Source organism: Passer montanus, unplaced genomic scaffold (genome assembly GCF_014805655.1).
Source record: "Passer montanus isolate IOZ18808 unplaced genomic scaffold, ASM1480565v1 scaffold2, whole genome shotgun sequence".
NCBI classification, from domain to species: Eukaryota; Metazoa; Chordata; class Aves; order Passeriformes; family Passeridae; genus Passer; species Passer montanus.
Window position 1 is genome coordinate 12,994,644 of NW_024366591.1, and position 24,735 is coordinate 13,019,378.

The 24,735-nt window shown below is 39.9% G+C and overlaps 1 protein-coding gene across 1 annotated transcript in view; it reads right to left on the minus strand.

Moving 5' to 3' along the window:
- The window catches only part of LOC120501343 (SAM and SH3 domain-containing protein 1-like), a 532,792-nt gene extending 512,837 nt beyond the window's left edge, over positions 1-19,955 (minus strand). Inside the window, 2 exon segments of the mRNA XM_039707483.1 lie at positions 18,385-18,479; positions 18,482-19,955. Of these exon segments, the coding sequence (XP_039563417.1) occupies positions 18,385-18,479; positions 18,482-18,791 (405 nt within the window). The 5' untranslated portion in view covers positions 18,792-19,955.
- Between the last annotated feature and the right edge of the window lie 4,780 nt (positions 19,956-24,735).

A 24,735-nucleotide genomic window follows, 5' to 3' on the forward strand; every position in this document is an offset into this window, starting at 1 on the left:
CTAAAGATCATTCTTAAGAACATTTTACATCAGTGGTATTAATACAAGTGTTAATTCAACAGAGTGACTGAAACCTTAAGTAGAATTCCACATAAAACACAAGCTAAAATAAAATACTACATTTATTCTTGTAACACTATTGGTCAAAAATAATAAAGGCCCTGCATGAGAGCATGTAGAAACAAACCACTGCCATTCAAATTTTCAGAAACCTCTCTAGTTTTGAGTTTTTTATTCACTATTCCTAACTAACAGATATATAATCAGTAACTATAGCAGAACATTTTACATCGTGACTTGACTGCTAATGTACCTGATCACTATCTTATCTTAGTTAAAATCCAAGTTTAATAAGAACAGAAAAGTGTTCTCTATGCTAATGTTCAAGAATGTTCTCAAGAACCATGTTATTTTTAAAATACCTTTAATTCAGACTTCCCAAAGCCCAGCTCAGAATCACAGAATGGTTTAGGTTGCAAAGGATCTTAAAGACCATCTTGTACCAACTCCTTGGACATGGACATCTTTCCAGGTTTCTCCTAAACCAGGATGCTCAGGGATCTCCATCTAACCTGCCTGGAACACTTCCTGGGATTAGGGATCCACGTCTCTGGGCAATGCTTTGCAGTGCCTCACCACCCTCACAGTAAAGAATTTATTCCTAATTTCTCATCTTAACCTGCCCCCTTTCAGTTTGAAGCCATTTCCCCTCAACCTGTCACTACATGCTCTCATAAACAGTCTCTCTTCGTTTCTCTTGTAGGGTCCATTCAAATAATACTACTTAAAGGTAGCTGTTTGCTCTTGAGTTTTGATGCATGAAGGTACAAAAAAAAAATACACAGGAAACTGAAAAAATGGACAGAAAGAGGGAATGTGACCAAAACTCCTGCATACACTTATTCTATTCAAAAGGCTTTCTAAAATAATCTCCAAGTAAAATAGATCTTTCTGTGTGTTTTTAAGTGAGTGCTCAGAACTTCAATATATTAGCTACTTTTTCAATAATTCATATATACCTAGATATGCATTTGGGGTATGATGGGCTGGGAAGAAGTGAAGAAAAGGACAAACATGCCAAACAGAAAGGAGGCTGGCAGCTAACCTTAAGTTCTTAGACCATAATAGAAACAAAGGGGAAAAACCCATATGCATATATATGTGACTCTGGCTATTGCAGTCCATCTAAGTCATTATAGCTGTAATTAATTTCCAGCAACAAAAGAAGATACAAAGGGCTACATGTGTATTCTTTATTATACAAGATAATAACTAATATAGTCTTTCTTAAATTTACTGTTATCATCTATTAAAGAATAACTAATTTTACAGCTTTCTAATGCGTAGCTCTTAAGCTCTAAATCACTGACCATAACTAATAAGCAGTGTAATAGCGTGAGTATCTGAAGTAAAACCACAGACTGCAATTTTGTTGATTGTAAATCATAATCATTTTAATGCAAAAGCAACAGCAAATCTCTGTAATTACTGGGTGCATTTTGAATCACTTTTATGATTACTGCTCTATACCCATTAAAAATCCAAAACACTGAACTGCGCAGGGTATAAAACTAGAATTATGATATACTACAAACTGTAATTGAAACCCATAAATTCCCTTACCAGTATTCAAAGTTATTTTGTTGCCAAGAATTGCAGCCCTGCAAAATTGACTTTACAAACTTTTCTTACTTTATCTAGGGGCAAGGATAGTAGCAGTTGCTTTGAGATATGTAAAAAAATAATTAAAAACATCAAGGGTCAGATTTGGCCCCCCCTGCTTGTTTATGTAATACATACAGCTACCAAATTTGCCAATTAAAACTGTTCCAAGTTCTAGAAGCAAAAACTGAAAAGGTCAGCAGTGGTATACATGCAATTTGGACCTGTAATTAAACACTTCAAGACACAACTTGTAACACCTGGGATAACTTACCATCTACATCATGGTCAAGAATATTCCACAAAGTAGTGAAACACTGTATATAATTTTCAAAAGATAAAACAAAACAAGACGAAACCCGGGAAACAAAAAAATAAAATGTTTACGCATTATTTGAGCAATTAACTTACTACCTACATCACGGTCAAGAATATTCCACAAAGTAGTGAAATACTGTATATAATTTTAAAAAGATAAAACAAAACAAGACGAAACCCAGGAAACAAAAAATAAAATGTTTACGCATTATTTGAGCAATCTCCTGCTCAAATAAAATTTCCTCGGTAATAAAAAGAAAATTGGCTTCTATAAATGTATGCTTTTTTTAGGAGAGGTGGAAAGGAAATCAGAAAAGTTAAATACCTCATAACAGGAAAAGACTTTAATGTTTCTAGAGAAATCAAAGTGTATGCTAGCTAGACATTTCATAAAATACCAGATTAAAAACTCTGAAACAAACTCTGATTCAGACTTAAATGGTGTTAGCAGGAAAGGGATAACAGAATATTTGAGGTTGTGGGCTATTTGAACAAGGAGAGACCAGGAGAGCTTTCCTTGTTTCAGCTATCAGAACAAAGGCATTGAAGAGATACACCTGCTCTTACTGTGCTGTGGGTCTGGGCTATCCCTCAAATGGGGACTGTTCCTGCAATTAATCTCTTCATGCAAGGAGATACACACACCCATGTTGGAGACTGTGCACAGGGCACTGTGTCAGGGTTGTTCTATTGTTACACAATAACCTACTTAAACAGGTCATTAATATTTTCTAAAATATGAAAGCCAAATCTACAATAAAAGTAGGCTGAAAATTAGAAGACCGCTTCTGTTTAAAAAAAAACTGAAAAACACTTTTGAGGATCTTGCAGAGCTTCTCTTAGGATGACTGATAGGAATAAACCAGCTGCTAAGTCAGAAAGATTCCTCCACGCCTATATACTTGTGTCATTGTCTGCTTCAACTGGTCACTGAAGTGTATTTTTGTGCACAATAAAAATTGCTTATTATTCTGGTGAGGGTTTTCCTCAATTAATGACACTGCAAAAAAACCCAGTAAGAGACAATTTGCAGATTCTTCCTGCAGAGCCTCCAGGGATAGAATTTGACAAGAACAAGGTAAAAACTACCCTTTGCCTTTTCTTTTCCTTTCCTCTCTTCACTCTCTTTCCCTTCCCTCCCCACCCACCCCTCCATCTCCCAGCTTCAACACAGTAATTTCTACACGATCAGATTATACATTCTATTCTATAACATCCTATTAGGGGCCACAGTCATGGTTGAAAAAGTATTCTTTAATCTAAAAGCCCCTTTACACAGATTTATAACTTCCTCTAAGTGATTCCCTAATTTCCCCAAAGCTCCAGGCTAGGAGCAACTGCAAAATGTTTCCCCTAAAAGCAACATATTGAACTGTTTGTTTTCAGGAATTGTGTGGTGAAAGTGGGTAACATCAGTATTATTTAAGAATGTTTGCTATTTAAAAATAAACTGTTGAAAACACCAAAGTTCACATAAGTAGATGAATGTGTGGTTCAGCAATTAAGAAAAAAATCTCTAGTATGCTGCAGCTTGCCCCCTTCTCATCAAGATCAGCATTTGTGAATCAAAACATATTCAGTCCATTAGGATGATAATGCAGACAACATTCAAAGACACTGCATGGGCTCCCACTGCATTAAACAGAAGATCTGCTGATTATACAAGTAGGGACTAAGATATACAGCACCACAGAGATGCTAACATGGGGATTTTCTCATTTATCCCTTCTATTTCTCAGGCTTGAGGAAACACAAGAGTGACATTTTTGGCTTTCTTTTCTCTTGCTTGTGCATTTGAACTGTCCAGGGCTTTTCCATGAACTTGATTCCTTCCAGCGGCACATTCTTTCCCCTGATTAAATTACTGTGCAAGGTTTCATTATACCACGCATAAATCCTTTGCAGACTCTGCTTTTGCACACACACACTCCTGTAGCACCTACAGGCGAATCCTGCTCAGGCACAAAGTGTTTGAAGAGGAGAACAAAGTTAACCTCAGTTCCCTCTACCCACCAGAAAACCAGCAGGAGCTGAAACACAGAGGACATAGGTGGCTCTGGCAGACACTGTTAACATCTAGGGGTTAACACTGTTAACATGTTAACCCATGTAGGGGTTAACAGCTGTGCAGAGGCCCTCACCTACAAGGCTGGGTTTATGATCACAGCATGGGCAGAACTCTAGACTGCATGCAAGGAGATGGGCTGCTGCTCAGCAAGAAAACATGCTACCCTTGCCCAAAACTGGTGGTGGGAGTGACCAAGAGCAGTGAATTTTTGGGTAAAGGAAGATAACAGAAGGTTGAAACAAATGTGTATTGTTGGAACAAGATTTCTATGCTGTACAGAGAATACTTATTAATCCTCCCACATAAAAATGCTTCTGTTTCATTAATCAAAAAGTGACAGGATGTTTAACAGTCAACCTAGACTTGTCTAGAATTGATTATGTCAACTCAACCTAATTTCTTTGTATACCAGACAAAAAACTGCCACAAAAAAAAGGAAATAAGCGAATGCCAAAAATCTTAGCTTCAATATATCTTTTGATGTTGTTTCACTAGACATTTGGATTAGAGAAGCATAGTATAAATCAAAATTTAAAAAATGAGTACAAAATATGAGTAAAATGTATTTTTACAAGCAAAAAAAGAGATATCAGGACAAGTTTTGCAGGGGGCTATCCTCATTAATCACTGGTTTTAGTACTGATTTGGGTAGAGAAATAGAATAATTTTTAATATCACTAGGCCACATTCAACTAGATAGAGCATTAGCGTACAGAACAACAGGCTTAGACTTCCAAATGGCTTACACTGGAGGGAGAGCCTGGTAAATACAGGAACATTATTCATCAGGGACAACAGCAAGAAAGCACAACTGACCACAAAGCAGTGCATACACCAATGACTTAAACTAAACATCTGGCTCTGCTACCCAAGGTCTCAGGGCCACTTGTGGATCCAAGGCATGAACCCACAGTATCACAAGAGGCTAACAGCCATATGGGGGAAAACAAACCAAATTGTCAACTGCAAAGAGTTATGCCCCACACCAGCAAGGCCCCAATGGGATTCAATGGCCAGAGCCCTTCAGTCCAACAAGGGAGGGGACCAGCTTCAGAGAACCAGAATTGACCTAGCAAGTAAAAACTAAAAGTAGAATTATTAACCATCATTAACCATCTTTATTAGCTAAGCAGGTAGAACTCAGTAACATCCTTGGGCAGCTAAAGCTTGTCACCAGAAGAGAAGACAAAAACATTTATTCTCCATGACCATGGCAGACATGGCAAAAAGTAACAAGCTAAAACTTGCATGGAAGATTCAGGAAAAAAATATATAACAGCAAAGACAGCTTAGTGTTGTCAAACAATTAATAGTCAAGATTAAGATCACCGGTAATGTGACCTTTGAAAAGTTATACAACTGCTTGTCAGTCACCAGTTTCAAAATCCAAAATTGAGGAAAAAAATACTTACCAGTATGTCACTTCTACTCAAAGGTATGGGACAAGTATTTCAGTCACAAAAACCTTCAAGGGTTAGAGCTACAAATTAGTTGAACAGCAGAAGGACATTTAACTCCCTATGTAGATCTGATGTCACATAAACAGAATTATTTTTACAACTCAGGCAACATCCACTTGGTCAAATCTTAGATACCCTGAAAGGGAGCACATGGAAAATGGCTGAACCGTTTTCAGTCCTTTTTCTGGTATTTAGAAATACACATTTCCATGCAGCACTACCACTTATTTGTACAGGAGAAAAAAAGAAGCTTATATAAAACTGCAAGAAACATTCTTCAGCTGCAAGCTGTCTAAACAACATCCAGAGCTGTGATTTAAACATGAACCTCTGAAAAAAAAAATGCTTTTCTTTTCCAATTTTTTCTTGTATTTAAAAGACACTGACAGTATTTGGAAAGCCAGGGTTTAAATATTCTTTTTACATAGTTTTGGGGATATAGAAAGAAAACATCCTTAGGGTGTTATTAGCATACCCTTTCAGGACTTTTTTTTTTCCAGGTTGATGGTCTACATGAGCACAAGCAGTGGGCTCACAGGTCTAAAAAATGTGTGTATTTATCAGAAAAGAAAGCAGAAACCATAGATTCTGAAAAAAAGCAATGGAACACATGGGCAGACAGCCAACAACTCCTCTGAACACTTCCACCTTTAGGATTGACCAGACACAAAAGGAAACCAATCCTACCCATCTCCAAACAAATCCCACCCCTTCACCAATGTCTGAGCGATCTCATCTTTGGGGCATACAGTTCCAGAACAGCATTATACAAATCCACAGTGCAAAAACTCTTCTTTACTAAAGCTCATGCCATCTTTCCAAGTTTTGCTCCTCCAAGGCAGTTTAAGTCTGGGAAGTCACCAATAACTAAAATGTGGAATTATTTTTCTTACATAGGTTAAAAATCATTTTGAAAGAGATATATAGCATCAGTAGATAATTATATGATCAATTTATTCCACTTCTTGACCTCTCAATATTTATGAAGTAGCAGCAAAAAAAAATCTCATTCTTATATTTTCTATTCCCTAACTCCCAGCTGAAAAAATGGAAAATCATCCAGAATTTCACCAGACTGTTTAACAGATTACAACTTAAGGGCCTTTAAACTGGAAAAAGAAAAGGAGTGGGTGGGCATGGGGGGAGGGGAGAGTTGGGTGAGAGTGAGAAAGAAAGAGAAAAAGGCAAGCAAGCAGAAAACAGACATACAGATTTATTTAACAGCATTTGGCTGACAACATTAAGCATGGTGGGGAGGAGCACCCACAATCTCAGCAGCTCATTCCCAGGAAAAGGGACTTTACCAGCTTGTGAAAATAGCAGCTAATAAAAATATGTTTTAAAAACTATTTAAATCTAGGCAAGATTTCAACCAGAAACCATAATGGTTACATTTTTTATTTAGTACTTTGAAAGCACAGTTGTAGCTCCTTGGTAAAACCCTCAGTTCATTCCCAACAAAATCAATAGCAAAATTTCCACTAACTCACATGATGGGAGTAATGGCCACAGCCTACAAACCTGACAGAATCTAATGTAAATATGCTTTTAATTTGAAAACCCTACTATAGAAAAGAGAACTGATCACACTTAAACTGCAGAAATTTCCACTTCTACCTAAGACCTATTTACCCAGCATCATACTATTACATATTCTGCAGGTCTCACCTTCAAGCAGCTAATGAGCAGACCACAAGAAAGTACAGCAAGATAAAAATTCAATTTTGTAATCTGTTCAGGTTTTAGTTTCAGGGGTTTTTTAAATGCTTTTAAATATTCATATATGCCCTTAAACCCATGTAATATTAAACCCATAAATATTTCTCTGTTAGCTTATTATTGTCCATGAGATAAACATAACCACTAGTAGATAATTACTAATCAGGTACCTATCTGAAAGAAGTCTAGAGAAAATTAGGGTTTGTTGTTTTTTTGGTAAATGGAACACTTAGCAAGACAAACACATGCTAAAATAAAGGAAGACAGATCAAAAAGAGAAGAAAGGGGAAAAAAAAGGGGTAGCAGAAAAAAAAAACTACCAAAGAGCACATAAGTTCTTGGAGGGGGTCTATAAAGTAGCAAGGTGCTAGTGATAGCAACTGAGTCATTCTGAAAGTCATTTTTGGGATGCCAACTCTAAAAATTTAGAGCAGAATTTAGATATCATTATTCATTTGAAGGCAAACCAAAGCTAGAACTTAGCCAGAAGTAACACGTGCAAACTTTCAATTAGACAACTATGAAATGAAAAACTATCAGGTACATGAAGCATATATTCATACTGCACAAACTATCAGCAAAAACAACTAAAGGAAGATTTTAAAGTTAGAATGTGCTAAGTAAAAGTATCCCATTGTTCTTGTCTAGTTGTATGGCAAATTCAAATTAGAGAAAGACAGTTTTCCATTGCAAACATGACAAGAGATACAAGGAGAAGAAAAGAAAAATAAGCTCTTGAAATTCCTTCACTACCTTCACCTTGAATTTAATTCATATTCACTGTAAGTACAAAGCTGCTACTTATTATTGAGAAGGTGATACTCATTTCCTTGTCCCTGTAGGAAGAAATATACTCAGCACAAAGGAATTTCTGCCTTATTTTCCAAAATGAGATCAATAATATTAACTATTACATCAATTTCAGCCACTGAGAGGTCTATAAAACAAGCTATATAAAAACCTACGCAAAACCATGCTTCTTCCAAACCCATCACACACAAATAGACAAAGGATATACAGCAATAGCTTATTTCACGAGAGACACCATAGGAATTGACTTAATGAATCCAGTGGTTGCATAAGCAGTTCTTTTTAATATACACAAGTTAAAAATACAAATTTTCTTTTAAGTGTGTTTCCAGCTCTATGATGAAACAATTCCTTAGGGAAATACCTCAATCCTTTACAACTTCTCATAGAGGTGAATTAATACCTGCTACTGAAGACTCACAGGAAAGACACGCAATTTCATAAGCAATACAATGTTTTATAAAAAGCACAACACCCAAAGCAGTACATACTTGCTACAGCATCAGCCTAAAACAACCTTCACAAGAGATTCAGACCACCTCTTATTATGATAATCCCTGCTTTCAATGACATGCATAAAACTTACCTATGACAAGAGTCATTGCAAGCAAAACTCCCTTGAAAACATACTCTCACACAACTCAAGGTTATGCAGTGCTACTCATATTTATAGAAGTAAAGGAGCACTGAGGCCACCAGCCTGGGAGCACTTAGGAGCAAGCCTGGCTCAGCTGATTCCCATCACTGCCTGATAGCAAATAAGCTCCCTTCCTTTCACTTAATGGCAGATGCACACCTTTCTGTCAAAGAGAACAAAAAAATCTCCTGGGGAACTATTGCATCACAACCCAAAACACTACTGAAAAGAGAATTTTTCAACATTGCTTCAAACTAGGAGGTTTTAGACCACAAGCATGAGAAATATTGAAGAATTTTGCCTTAACCTTTGCTAGAGAAACAAATGTTACTTCTTGAAGAGATATAAAATGAGTGACTGTGGGGTTTGTTCGGTTTTGACATTACTGGCAATGACACATACACATTTTATCACTTCTAATCATTGGCCCTATGCAGTATGTCCCTACTGTGTGTAATTTTTAGAGCTGGACAGAAACCAGCTAGTGGTATTCTTGTCTAACTTCCTCTTGCTCCATCCTACTCCAGAAACTACAGAGCATTATTTTTAACACTGTGCAAATAGTAAGTGCATGTGAAAATGCTCTCTCTGAAACACTCTCTTGGCAAAATCTTATTTAGAAGTTATCACAGTAAAGTCCAATAAGTTTTCTACACATGAAAACAGCAGGTTAAATCAAAATTACTCTTGTTTTAGTCCCATTTTCTTTTTTTTCTGTTTTCTCCTCTTTTAAATGTTAATACCTTAGAAGGAACAAATCTTTTTGGTTAGCAATTTCAATTTACACCATTAGTTTCTACAAGTTAGTGTCTTAAAATAAGATCCCCTTCTGACATTTGGTATGATGTGAGAAAGAATACAGATTCAGAGGCTGAAATAGCCATTTGCTTTATATTTAGGTTGAAATTTTTACCTTAGGAACCAGAACATGAAGACCTATGATAGTCTTGATGATTCTTTATTCTGGTACTTTTCATTCCCTAACTGCAGAAAAAACTTTTCTAAACTAATTACTGGATATTTAGGGGGAAACCTTAACTATGAGGCAAACGAGGTCAGAGACGCATTTGTATAAAAATTCTTAATGCAGTACAATACAAGCAGTTACAAGTAGAAAAGGTTCAAATAAAATCTCAAGAAAAACATTTTGGCAAACAAAAAACAACAGGACGAGAATTCAGAGATGCTGCAATTAGAAACAGTTATTATGATCATACTATTAGAACTAGAAAATTATGTAAAAAAGAAAGGCCTTTCAAAATGTTTGCACTGAAGGCATTTTGTATTGAGGTTACAACTTATTTTTTTAAGAATACATTGAGTCCTGCTTCAAAAAGACCAAATCAGTCCCATACAGCAGTTCAAAAGCTATTATACATCTTCCTTTTCCTAGATCAATCCCTTCTTTCTGCCACAAAACAGGGGCTGGAGGGACTTCAGATGACTGCTGCTTGTGGCGGTTTTAAGACTGAAATTTTTAACATCAAAGTTCAGAGCTTTCATTTATGAGAACAATCTGGGTTCAGCCACCTGTGTAAGTCAGTGGGAAGGCAGCTGGGGACACTGAGCACAATGGGTAGAGAAGTGATCGCCCTGCTCTCCTGAGTGAAAGTTTCTGTTCTCATTAGAACAAAAGAGAGGAGAGAGAAGGATCCAAATAGCAGCCTGAGACACTGGGCAGCAGGAGAGGGAGATGGAAGGAAACTCATACAGAATGCACATTAGGAGAAAAAAAATGTTATGGAGACCAAAGGCAAAATATGTATATTCTTAGGTGGGAAAAACATTCTTTTTAGGGAAGAAGATAATGTATCTTGAGGCAGATTTTGGGGAGATAATTTAGGAGAAGTCAGGGAATGTGTAGCTCTGGGGTACACAGAAGGCTCTGGGAAGGGCTGGGAAATGTGGAGCCCAAAGACAGACGCACCACTTCCAGCAAACTTCTCTATCCACAAACTAAGGGTGCTGATGCAAAAATGGCACACACTCCTAGTTTTGTCTGGAGGTTGTTTTGTTATTTCCTCTAAGGAATATACTTATTAAGCTTTTGGTTTATACTGGCTTTTGGCCTTCTTCACAGCATGAATAGCCTAGTTACAGAACTCAGCCACTGAAGCTCTCAATGCCTTTTTCTCCCAATAAAAATATTTCCTTCTGTGCATGTGAAAGCATGGCCAAGTGGCCACTTAACTAACTCTGGGGAAAAAAACCAAAACAGTACAAGCTTCCCTTAGGCCCTGACTGAAAGGCAAGCAGTTTTTTCCCAGCTTTTCAGCTTTCTTAACCAGCCTAGTTTACTGTGTATTTTTTGAGGCACAGACATCAGAATCAGACTTAATTTCCCCAAAAGACTGACATCGTATGCAGTGATAACACCACATGCCTGCATCAGGGTGTGTTTCCTCAAAACTAATGCAATTATTCTGCGAAAAAACCCAAATGTGTAGAAGACATACATTTGTACCTGCTTATAAGGTTTACTTGCCATATATTATTGCTATTTCTCCCTGATTTTAAGTTACTGAGAGGACAGCTGTAAACAACTATGTTAGCTTCAACCAACACACATTAGTGGAGATTTCAGAGAATATTTACCAAACATTTATTGTTCGAATATTGCCAGATATTTATCAAATATTTATCTAGCACAGACCTGTAAGATATATGTTCAAAAGTCTGTCTCACTACTGTTTGAGCTGTTAAAGGCGATACTTAAAGATTTGAACATTTCTAATTTTTTTTTCTACTACTGTTGTATTTACCATTCTAAACTCGTGTAATCCTGTTCTTGTCCACCACCACAATTACAGCCTGTAAGGGTATGTTTGTTATATCTGATGTAAATGTGAACACCTCACTCAAAAAGCAGCATCAAGTGAAATCCCTGGCAAAACCCCCACTGACTTCACTGGGAATGAGACCAACTGGAAGAACTGGGCTCCCACGAGAGGCATGAATCACTGTCATTCCCATCCTGCTGAGTTTGTGGGAATGAAGATGAGATACTCTTTGAAGGCCCTTCTACTTGTGTTTCACGTGACATGCCACTTCTTTTTGTTTTGCAAAATCATAAGGAAAGGTTTTTTTACTATCTGAAAGTAACAAACTGAAGAGGCTGGATGAGTCACTGGAGACAGCTTTCGGCCAGCTTGGCTCTCAGACTGCCAGAGTCATGGAAGGTTCACCCGAATCTACCCTTCCTGCTGCACAGCCATTCCCAAAATAACGTGGCAGTGCTAAACATAGCCACGCTGTGCTCTTTTAATAAAAGACGATTCCTGCAGGGTGCACAAGCCACCACATTTGTCAAGATAAGCACATCAATATGAGATGTCATATTAGCCTAGACAAAGAGATTGAACAGATAGCTTTGTCAAACACCAAGCAGAGGGGCTCATTCAAACTGACAAAGCAAGAAATTCAAACGTTGAACCTACATTCTAGTATTAACACATTCCATCCTCTTCTGCTGTAGCAGAGTCTCAAACCAGTAAGTGAGTTCCTGTAAGTGATATAATAAATTTATTCCTAATCTACAGTAATAGTATTCCTGTCAATTCAACCCTCTCTGCTGTACTTATCAAAAATTCCATAATGGCTGTTAGTATGTTTCAGGTTATGTTTGGATCTATACACCTTAGTGGACAGGGACCCTGCAGAATGACATATGCACACAGGATATAACTAACACGGAGAATTAACAAACATAACTAATTGCCATGCAGCCATGCCACCAGTTATTCCTTGATCACTTTTCTGTTACATGTAAGGAAGCTTACTCTTAATCCTAAAGCAATAGACAAAGACACTGCACCAGTGGGTCCTCATCTGTCTAAAATCTGTCATGACTTTAAACAAATTATTCAATTCCATGTCAGAAATCAAGGACACAGCTGCCCATATTATGGAATATGTGAGATATTCATATTGGTCATATACAAAACTAGAAACATGGCTCACAAGATTACTTCTTTGGTGAAAAATTATCTTCTTTTTTTTTTTTTTTTATTCCACATGTGTAGCTGTGTGTATGGGCTTAATCATCCTACACATGGCAGAGGCAGAAGCTATGGGGGTAGGGTTATCAACATAAATATTTTCCTTAAAATGCATTTACACTTCAGAAAGACTTAGGATCACCAAAGTTCCTTAAAACAAGACACGTTATCAGTATGTGGAAGTGAAACTGGTAGACAGATTTTTGTCACACCCTTGAGGTGCAGTATTTACACAAAACCCCACAGTAGGTGGGAAAAATCAGTTCAGCTTTGCACTACAGAGCTCTGACTGAATCGAGACCTTTGCGGGAAGGAAAAAGCCCTCAAGGAACTACCAGAGGCTAGGCATTTCTCTTTTGGCAGGAAACTTTAAGTTTAGCTTTTCCTTCAAACTTAAGAGACTTATGGAGGATGTAGGAAGGATTCCCCTTGCAGGGCAGCTGCTCAGTCCCACACAGCTCCTCTGCCAGCCCACACCTCGATTAGAGCTCAGAAATTACTCTTAACACAATTGTGGAAAGGGGGCAAAGAAGCTGTGGAGTTGATACTATTCTCTCTCAGAACTCCACCTGTAATGTACCCTAATGAGATCTTTCTTCCCTCTTAACTGAAAAATAATAATATCCATGAAGATTTGCATTCAACATTTCCAGAGGAGATTGAATACACTTTAAAATATTCAGGAACAATTCAAATGCAAATACAATATAATACTGTATTGTTCACATTCTGCAACATTTTGCTTTAATGGGCTGATTGAAAGATCTTTTCCAGTTTGTTTTTTGTGATTTTAATAAACTGGGACTTTGAAACAGCTGCCAGATATATGAGGTGCTACGTTTTCTTTAAAAGAAAACAGAGTTGTGAAGTCAAAGGCAAAATCAGTGGTATCTTATATAAAATACTTTTTCACTTCCTGAACATTGCCTGTAGCTTTGCTAATTTATTGCCATGAAAATATTGTTACTACTTAATGCACTAGTACTTCTGTCAATAGGCAGCTTTCCCCAAGGCATATTTGAGAACGCTCTGCTAATCAGAGTTGATGCAGTTATTCTAAAGCAGACAGGTCTTTAGAAAAAGGTTCATGTTTAATTCTAGTACAGGTGAGTGTTGCCATTTCTTCAAAGCACAATATTTTTAATTTGCTGAATTCACTTCTGTAGAAATCTAAAGTACTGATTACATTATCCAGCCCCAGCTTGAACCAGTGTATTTCAAAGCAGTATTGCTGGCTTCTTTACATCTTACAACTTAACTTTCGTGAAATATTCCTCATTTTGTAGTGGCAAGGATTAAACAAAGACTTAATCAGAACCACAAATCTGTGCTATATTATCAGCACATAACTTAAAAAGAATGTGTTTGGGTGTTTAAGCAGATACTAATTTGGATCTGACATTTTACTTTTCTACATCTGCTTGAACTCTTGAGATTATGATCTCATGCATCTGAATTTTTAGTGATTGTTTTCCAAGCATTCTGATAATCATGAAGAGCACAGTGAGTGACAATGAGGTCACGTACACGTACATATGTGACACTACAGTTTTATTCTCTCTAATAAATACTGAAATCTCCATGACTATAACTTTACTGAGGCTAAGCAAATAATCTTAATTGGTGTGGGAGATTTAATGTATGTATGTTTTTAATGTACTTTCACTTCTATGCAGATGAAAAATTGAATAAAGTTCTTCAAGAAATAGGTCAGGCCATTTATTTCAATTAGAAATAATAATGAAATTACCGTAAACTATTAAATGTCACTTAATCTATATTCAAGATAAATAGAGTACTAAATTTCTCTTGGCATGTTCCACAACAAGGTACCCTACTTGTATTTATTGATAAAATTGAATGCTTCTCTCTTCCACAGTGACATTTAGCGACTTTACTCCTTCTCAAACCAGCATGGACATTATCCGTTTTGGCACAAGCCCACCAAAGAAGTGGTTTTGTGTAAAGTTGATGACTATACTTCTCAGATCCCACTGGTTCAGATCAGTGCTGTGTTTTATTACATTCATCTTCACTGTAATGCAGGGGGTCTGCTCATGTTGGTTTCCTTCTGCTGTCAATTCATTTCCCAAAACTTCTAGGGGTGAAAGACTTTTAAAAGTCTTTCTACATTGTGCATAATTCACTTCCTAATTAACGACAGAATTATAACCATCAAAGATAATTTTTTGAGCAGATATTTCAAGATGACAAGATCTTTCACTTGGCCATGGGCTCTTTTTTGAAGGGCATTCAATCCCATCACCTCCACAAGAAATTTCTTAGACATGGGAGACTCCTAAGGCTACCAGCCAGCAATAGCAAGCTTGGTGAAAAAAACTAAAACAAAGCTTTGAGTACTATGGAGCATTACCAACATGGAATAAAATCTGTCTCCTTTGGAATTCTCCTCAGTTAGTTATCTTCCTTGGTTTACCTGAAATACACACAGGATACAATGTAAGGAGGTGAGGCCTCATTCAAATTCTCCATGGAAATAATCAAGATGGCTTATGATAATTCTCTGTGTCTGAAGTCTCTCACACACATGGCTTCAATTCCAAGTCTGCATGTCTTTTAAGGGATTTATATTAAGCTCTGCTAAGTGGCTGTTAGCCATTTCTGCTGACTGAAATCAAACTAAGTTAAACTAAAATTTACCATAGCCATAGATTTCTATCCTGCCCACGCTGTTGTTCCACCTTTCATCCGAAACTACAGCAAAAAGGAAAGACAGCAAAAGGATGCTTTTAACATCTCCACAACTACACACAATAGTAATTTTTGATCTTTTGACATGTTTACAGCTCAGCCATCTAGCAAAAGACTGAAAAAGCCAGAGGAGCAACACTTCATTTCTCAGGGATGTTTCAAAATAAAACACCAAATCTTGCTTGAGAACTTCTTAACCAAGTCCAAGAAGTGAAATGCATATACAAATGTACATACATATACACACCAGCAGGCTCCTCCTTTCATAGCTATTAAGTTCTATGCATAGATATTAAGAAAAAATGGCATTTTCCATGTAAGTCATGGAAGTGGAAGACTAGTATGCAGCTCAGCACAACCAGAAATGCAAATAGATATTGAATAGGTCAATGGTGTAGTGTCTCACTCCAGAATGTCCACATGACAAGGATGAGTGGTAAATGTATACCAAAAAACCCATGACATAAACTTCAAGTTGATTCTTCAATCCTCTGTGCTGCAGAAAATACATTCAATTTTTTTGACATGCAGAATCCTGTATATTCTACATATGCTGTATGTTCTATATAAAACTCTAATGCTTAAATTATACCCATAATTTTCTCAAGTTTGGCTTTATTGGATTTTTTAGGTTTTGTTGGGTTTTTTTTAAGAGATGCTGCTATAATATGGCTCTTTCCCAAATGCAAAAATACAGTATTTCATGGTTTTTGCTCTAAACAACATCCAATGAATAATGTACAGTGACACGATCTTCTGCTATTTACTTTAAACCATTTTGGAGATAGATTGCTACAGTGGGTGGCATTCAGAATAATGCATGTTGAGCAACACACACTCAAATCTTGCCAGCTTTATGCTTTCTTACAACATGCTACAATGTGAAATGATTCACACTGAGAAAAGTTTTTTCTGGTATTGTAAAACATGATGTTATATGCATTTATTATCCAAAATAAATACATTGACACCACAGCCTGAAAAAAAACCCTAGGAAAGTAAGCTTTGTTTCTCTTTGTATTTCAAAATATTACACTTAGATTTTAAAAAATTAACGCTGAGTGATGCTTTCTGTGTAAGTCAAGCTTGTTCTGACTGTTAATCCACATTATTATCAGACCCATCAAATTAAAATAAAGTGAGCTAAAGAAGAAACCAAAGCCAAGGATTTGAATTGCCTTGATGTCATATGCTGGCATCTTATAAATTTTACAATTCCCATGGAAGAGTATCATAGAATCATTTAAGCTGGAAAAGACCTTTAAGACCACTGAGTCCATCCGTTACCCTGTACTGCCAAGTCTGCCACCAAACCATGTCCCAAAGTGCCACCTCTACACCACTTTAAAATACCACAGAGATAAGGCAGATGATCCACTTGGAAAGACTGAATTGGTAACTAAGAACACACACAAAGTCAAATGGAAGAAGTGAAACATAGCTGTGGAGGTGGTAATGTGGAGCAGCTACACTGACAAGCCATAACTTCCATGGAATTTCTTTTGTATCAAACATGTAATGGTAATTTCAATCTAATGATGTGTTACTCCAAACCGTGGGGGGAAAAGAATCTCTGCAAAATGACACAGTAACTTTTGGAAGATGCTGTACTTAGACCATATGTTCATGAGTGTTAAATTTGACGTAATGTCTCTTACCATGTCCTCAGCCAGAAGCTCAGGAAGAGGGAATAAATAAATATCCCAAACCAGACAACTGTGCTGTACTTGAGAAGTGACTATGGGCCTCTGTCACCGAGATGTTAAAAAATTGGAATACTGAAATTTGCAGTTTTATTATCTGCACCTTCACAATGTTATCCAAGTTGAATTATACCCATTATCCTCACAGCCATGTCCAAGAGAGCAGATAATACATTCTCAATTTTAATTCCTCAAATTGCTGTAAACCCAGACTTGCAGCCCTCCCCATCACCTTGCTTCTGTACATTCATAAGCATTTCAGAGAGAAAAAGTACCCACAAGTTCAAGGTCAACATCAACTGCTCAGTCTTTCTGAAAAATGAGACTTCAAATCATTGAAGAAAATATAGGCAACTCGGGTCATCAAAGTACTCCGAAGCACTTCACCCTGAACTCTTAAACCCCCATGCATTATAATACCTTTGCTTCTTTTGCAAAAAATTTTCTTCTCCACGGTATTATTAATTTTATTCTATTGTTTTACTTATTCTGCATATTACATTTTCAGCAGGAAACCTACCAAAAATTTCAGACAAAACAATTTCAAACTTCCAAAACTGGTGAATGTTACATTATGACCTCTTCAAAAGATAAGAATTAGGTAAGCATTGAGGCTTCATCAGCCTGGAATGGACTCTACTGAGATGTACCCTTTTCTGTCTTTCAGCAGATTGTGCATCCTGGAGACTGACTGACCTGTGCTGGGAGCTTGATGAATAGTTTTGACATTCACCATCATCTTCCAGCAAATAAATCCAGGCAACAGTTGGGTTCAGCTGCTGGAGTTCTTTCTCCAACCAGATGACTTGTTATTTCAGGAGTCATTTCACCAACAGAAACTGACTAAAACAGGACCACTAGCAAAAGATGAGAGAATGCATCCCTCTTGAACGCAATGGGAAAGTTTTACAGAAAAGACAAAGAAACGCCCAAACAATTAAGACCATCCTGTCAATTTCCACTTTCCCACCTCAAATTAAACCAGACTAAAAGAAACGGTTAATTTAAAAAAAGGAAGGTGAAACCAAAACACAGCACCATGCCGTACCACCAGTGCCAAAAAGTTCTGGTGGATCTGACCTTTGTTGGCCCCACTACTCTTAACACCTTGCTGGTGCTCAATCCCTACCATATTCCCCTCCAAAACGCTACAGTGGAGAAACTTAGCACCGGTACATGGCAGAGGCGGGACCAGCCCCTGCTGGACCCCCCATCTCCAGCCCAGCCGCCCCGCTACTCCTCCACGCCCGACAGCCACGGCTCCTCCCGGAGTGGCGGCCGGCGGGGACCCCCTTACCTTGTTGGAGTAGGGCGGTTTACTCAGGTTGATGCCGTCGCGGATGAGCTTGTCCCGGATCATGATCTTCAGCTTCAGCCGGGGGTAGGCGACCAGCCCCCCGCCGCCGGCCGCCCCCCGCCGCCCGCCGGGCCGGGCCCTGGGGGCCGCCCCCCGGCGGGGGCGGGCGGCGGCGGCTCCAGGGTGAAGTAGAGCCCCGCCGCCCTCTCGTCCGCCTCCTTCAGCCGCCGCACGGCTTCGTGGATTCGGCGCCGGTGGTGGGGCACGGCCACGCCGATGGCATCCAGGTCCGGGTCGCCGATCTGCTTGCAGACCTCCAGGTCGTCGTAGCCATTATCGACGAAGGACTCCGCGTACTGGGGGAGCTGCAGGGTCTTCAGCCACTCGTAGACTATGTTGGTGCACATGCTGGCTCCAAAATAATAACGATTGCAACTTTCAGCACTGAAGCCAGCCTCCCCCTCTCCACTTCTCGCCAAAAGACATAAAGCCACAAAAACTGCGATGCAAGTAAGAGGTCTCAAAATCAAGGTCAAGAAAACATCCACCAGGAAAAGAAAAAAAAAATCCTTAAAGCAGATCAGTAGGGCACCGCAAGCACTGCTGACCGAACCCCTTCTGCTTAGTCCTCCTCTTGTACCGAGTTGTACCGCTTTCTGCCACCGGAGAAGGGAGGCTCGGACTGGAGAGAAGAAAAATATAAGGGTGCATCCCCTAAAATCCCAGGTCGCTGCTGCACAACATCCACCCACTTTCTCTGGAAGTAATTCGCAGACGCTGTCTTTTTTTTTCCTTCTTCTTCTTTCTTCCTTTCAGTGTTAGTTTCTGTTTCTGCTTCTGTCTCACCTTCCTGCGCTCTGTCGTGTGATGAATCTGTCTGCTATAAGTAGCTGCTTTGGTACACGATGGTGTCGGGGGAGAGCCGAGCGCAGGATCCCGCACCCTCGCCCAGCGTGGGCAGGGGTGCCGGTGTGCAGTGCGCTCCTCTCCCGTGCCTCTCCCAGCAGCGGGCGCACACGGCGGCTTTTGCTTTCCTTTTAAACGGCTCTTTTCGGATTAGGAGCAAAACAGAGGAAGGACCAAAAAAAAAAAAAAAATCCTAACAAATCCCACTCACTTTTCCGAGTTACTTTCCCAGTTTCCCTTCATCCCCGTAATGTTAAATGCGCTTCGCTGGCAGCGAGACCAGAAACTGCTTTCCAGCCCCAATTTCTCCTCTCTGATGCCGGCGGTGCCCTCCTGCCCCGGCGGGGCACGCAGCCCTACGCCCGGCCCGCACAACTTTCCCCGCGATTCCCTATCTCTGCTGGCGCTCCCGCCGCTCTCCGCAGCCGCCCTGGGGAGGAGGCGGCGGCGGCGGGGCCGTGCGGGCGGCCGGCGCTCCGTGCATCCTCCGGCGGCGGCGGATGAGCCGATCTGCGGCAGGTCACCGGCGCTGCCCCCGCCTTCCCCGGATGCCGCCGGAGCTCCCCCTTCCCGGCCAGCGGTACCGGAGCGGTGCTCCCCGCCCGGGTCCTCCCTCTCCTCTACCCCGGAGGCGCCTGATGCGCCGCCCGCAGATCTCCTCCGGCTCCTCCCGGTGCGGCTTCTCCCCGCTCCTCCTCCGCGCCCGCCACCCCGCTGCCAGCCCCCTGCCCCGGCTCTCCCCCAGCCCTTTCCAACTTTCCCTGCCGGCAGCCCGCGGTCCCTGCCGCCGGCCGCTCGCCGGCCCAGCCCGACCCTCCGGGGGCGCGGGGAGGCGGCCCGGGGGGCAAGGCAGCCTGGCGGGGCAGCGGCTCGGGGCTGCCGCCGCTCCGCGGGCTCTCCGCAGGGCTTGCCCGTCCCCGTTTTCCCCGCGGCAAGGGAACGCCGAGGGGGGCACGGCTCGGGGAGCTGCCCCCCAGCGCCCTTGGGACACCCGGACCCACGGCGGCGCCGGCTGCCCCGCGGGGACAGCGACCTTGGTGGGTCGGAGGGGCGCAGAGCGGTGCCGTCCCGGCAAGCGGCGCTGCCCCGGGCACGGCGCGGGCAGGCCGAAGCGCCAGCGCCACCGGCCCGGCCCGGCCCGGCCCCGGCGCTGCCCCTGAGCCAGCCCTCAGGGCCTGAGGCGAGGACCCTCCTGTCGTTTTCATTCTGAACTGCTTGGAACTTGTTTTCCTGCCAAGATCCGTCCTCATGCCGGCTCGGGGGAGCTGGGGACAGGCGGTGGGGCACCCGCCAGCCTCCCGCAGCACACGGGTGCCGGAGGAGGGGCACCCTCCTCCGGTGTTGTAATTTGGCGGGGGGGCATTATTCGCAACGGGTTTCCTGGAGGACCTTTTTGAGCAGAATTAGGCGCACTTTTGTCCTCAGGCTTCGTGTAGCTCGCCACAGTATTGCGCAGCACAGCGGCGTTCTCGCAGAAAGCATCGCACTGCAAGGTGTTTTGGAAAGGTTAGCTGCTCACCAGCGGTTAAAACACAGCCTCTGGGTATAAAGCCTAGGGTTCATCTGCTAAAGGGGAAGAAAAGGAGAAAGAGAATTTTACTCCTTTAAAAATCTTCTTACATACTCTTTTTTTAATTTATTTTTTTATTTTTTCTCCCTGAATCTTATTTTCCTTCCAGATCACATAATATGTCAAACTCTCTTCTCAGCCCACAGACAGATTGATGCAGCAATTATCTTCTCTTCACAGACCTGGTGAAAGACTGACAGCACCGGCAAAACTAGCAAGGAGGTTCTGTGATCTGGATCTGGAACTGATGGTGTGAGAGGCAGGAAATCTGACTGATGCAGGCCCTATTCATCAGTCTTGTTGACAATACATACTGAATTACATAATTTTATGTGTGCATTTTGGAAGGGTCTTGAAAGGCTTTTCAGATATTGCAAATGTTTTGATTCTGATGTGCTTGGTGAAAGGGTAAGGCCCTTCTGATGGGGCTGCAGGAGGAGAAATGGTGTATTCCCATGGGACTGTGGAGGCTGGCAAGGTTACAACATTGTCAGCCTCTCTGGTGGTTTGGCACTGATTTTGGTTTCACAAAATTAAGTCACCTATCAGCAAATATAGTGAAGTTTTATGGGACTTTGAAACAAAAAGGACTTTGTGGGACTTTGAAACAAAAACAAACAGCAATAGAGAAAAAGAAAGACCATCAGAAGTCAAAGAAACAAAAGACTGGTCTACCTCACCTCAACCCCACAGAGAAATCTGGGGCAAGTCTTTGTGAGGACTTACATGAGATTTGGGTGGGTAGTTAGAAGGAATGTTCCTCAGGGTTGATACTAGTGCCAGCACTGTTCATCATTGTCACTGATGCTCCCAGTGCCAAGGTGAAATACATAGTCAGGGAGTTCCCAGACAACACCAAATAGGGAGGAGGGTAGTTAGTATGTTGGGAAGATAATTCAAGAGTAAAGAAGAAAGAAGGTCAAAAAATGGCAGAGCAGAAAATGGAGGCATGTTTTGATTGGTAATGGCAAATTCAGTTTGACGAAGTCCTTTGTGTGCTTTTTATTAACTGCAGTGACATTATTCAGGAACACTTAGAGTTGTTTATTTTTTCTACATTCAAGATTTATTTGATTTTTTGACACATTAAGGAAGAAGCATGGGCATTTGCTCTGGATACCCTCTACTGTTCAGTGTTTTAAGTCATGCACTCACATATTTGATGTCGAAAAAAACTAGACAAGAACACAAACACTTAGAACTGAGTACTCACATAGTGGATGAATGAAAACAATTCCAACAAGATATTTATAAAGGTGTTCAGGTAGAACAGGAAACTCAGATTCACACAAAGAATGAGTACCCCATTACTATATTGCAAAGAATAATGCGCAATGAATGAGTGGAAACTAATATTTCTGTGATTTTTTTTTAAAGAAGAGAGCCAGACTCTAAAATATTTCTCTAGGGCTTCCACTGGGAAACAAGGTGAATAATTCACTGGAACTCCTCATACACAATGGCAAATGTTTGCAGAACCAGGCTATTAGTTCAGGTAAATAGAGCTATTTATACTTGTGTGTAAATGTTGCCATTATTTGACTGTACATGGTATACATTGGCAAAGAGTTCAAAGGAAATAATGACAGCTTTGAATGTATCCAACGTCTTACCCAAAGGAAATAACAATGACTGTGACAGCTTTGAATGTATCCAACGTCTTACCCCAACTGTTAATCTTAAAAAACATATAGCAACATAACTGAGCATCTAAAGGAAGATTTGGCCATGTAAACTCTGCAGAGAAATAAACTTAGAACTTCAAAAACTGGTATACATCATGTCAATTCCCACAGCTGTACTAACTCTAATGGAAAGTACTGTCCATTAAGTGTTCTGGAGATTGACTTTTCCTCATTAAAAAATCAGATGGCCATTATTTAAAGTACTCTTTCATAGAAGATTAGGAAAATTTAGTTTGGAGAGGACCCCTGGGAGTCACCTAGGCCCATACCACTCAGAGCAGACCTAATTGCAAACTCTGATCACTTTGCAGACAGGTTTGCCCCATTGACTTCTGAAAATCCACAGGGATGGAGGTTCCCCAGTCTTTCTGGGTGGTCTCTTCCAGCACTGACCTACGCTCACCATGAAGAATTTCTTCCTCTTGTCTGGTGAGAGCAATTGTGACCTTTGTCTCATGTCCTTTTGCTGAGCACTTCTAAGAATGGTTTGGCTCTGTCTTCTCCATGGCTTTCCCCACAGGCAATGAAAGACTGCAGTGTGATCCTCTTTGCCTTTTCATCTATAAGATAAATAAACCAAGTGCTCCTAGCCTCTTCTCATATTTTGTCAGCAGACAAAAACTTGAAAACATGTTTGTGAGGTATGTAAGTAAAAGTTTTATCACAGAAAAGACAAACAAAAAAAGAAGACTAATGAGAACATTGCAATCAGGAATTTATCTGAAATTTAAATGTAAAAATAGAACTGTTTACCAAACAGATTTATCACTTAGAATTTTATATAAACAAAGCAATGTTTTAATTAGAAAGGAAACTTGAAAATATACAAAAACATGACCCCACTCTAAATTTACTCACCATGTTTGTAATAATGCTCACTGAGATTATACAACAGGGAATCTGAAAAGATCTAGTTGATTAAATATCCATTTTTCTTTGTTGTGAATATAAAATTAATTTGGATTTGAGTGTATATTTTAAACAGAAGAGTTACTTTATTTACTGTGACTCTCCTTTCCTGTAACAATTTACAGGCATTAATTTCAGTTCTCTTTTTAATGAGGTAGATTTCATCAGAACAATTCCTTATCAAGAATTGTCTAAAAATTATCCTCTTTTTTCCTTAGTAACAGAAAGAAAATGTATAACAGCCCAACTGCTTCCACATACTAGCAAATTCTCCATTAGCCAGTCAACTTCAAACACTATTTTTGGTGTCACAGTCCATGAGAAGGTAAATGGGCTTGCACAATTTTTACCTGCTTGTCCTTTTATAACAAAGACTCTATCCTGAAAGAAAACAAAATTATCCTAAACCAAAACAAATTTTTTTTTACTATTTTACCAGCTGCTGACAGACACCTATTTTCATAAAGCAATGGTTCCCTGTAATAATTCAGGGTGGGTTTGTCTTTACAAACATAGACCACTGACCAACTCTCATTGCTACTAGCTTTGAGCCAGAAGGTAATGCTGATATGGTGTGTGCATGGCTGAATTTTTCCAAACACAAAACATTTTGCTTCACACTGAATGCTCTTTAAGTGAACTGCTTATTGTAGATAAATATAAGAAGAAATCTTAAAATATTACTAATAGTTGCATTCTTACTACTCCATAAGTTGTGGAAATCCCTACTAATAACAGCTGAATACCAGTATGGTGGATAGAAAACTAATAAATATTTACATCCTCAAAATTTACAATTAGTGCTTCCATATGATACCGTATGGAAATAACAATGAAGAAAAAGCTTAAAGCTTTGCTCTCTTGGTCATTTATTTCCATTTCCTTTTTTTCTATGAAGTTCTACATACTCATCTTCATCAAGAAGAGCTTCTTCATAAGACACATTCATGAATCATGAAACAACAATCTTTTTGAGGATTTCAAGTTGGATTTTTTTTCCCAGTGAGAAATGTAATTTAAAGCATTGGCTAATGCCTAACAAAATTGAACTCACAGTCAGTATAGTCACATGCCTTAAACAAATATCATGTGAAAATCCACAAACATCAAGCACCTGGTTTCCAGGAAACCAAAGGGAAGAAAAGAATTTAATAAAATGTGTAAAAATAATTTGTAATTATTGTTATTTGTATTATTATTATCTGTAATTCCTGTGGAAGAGAAAGCATATGCCAGGGAAGGGGAGAACCCTTCAATCCTCCGGAAATTATCCTCTCCCTT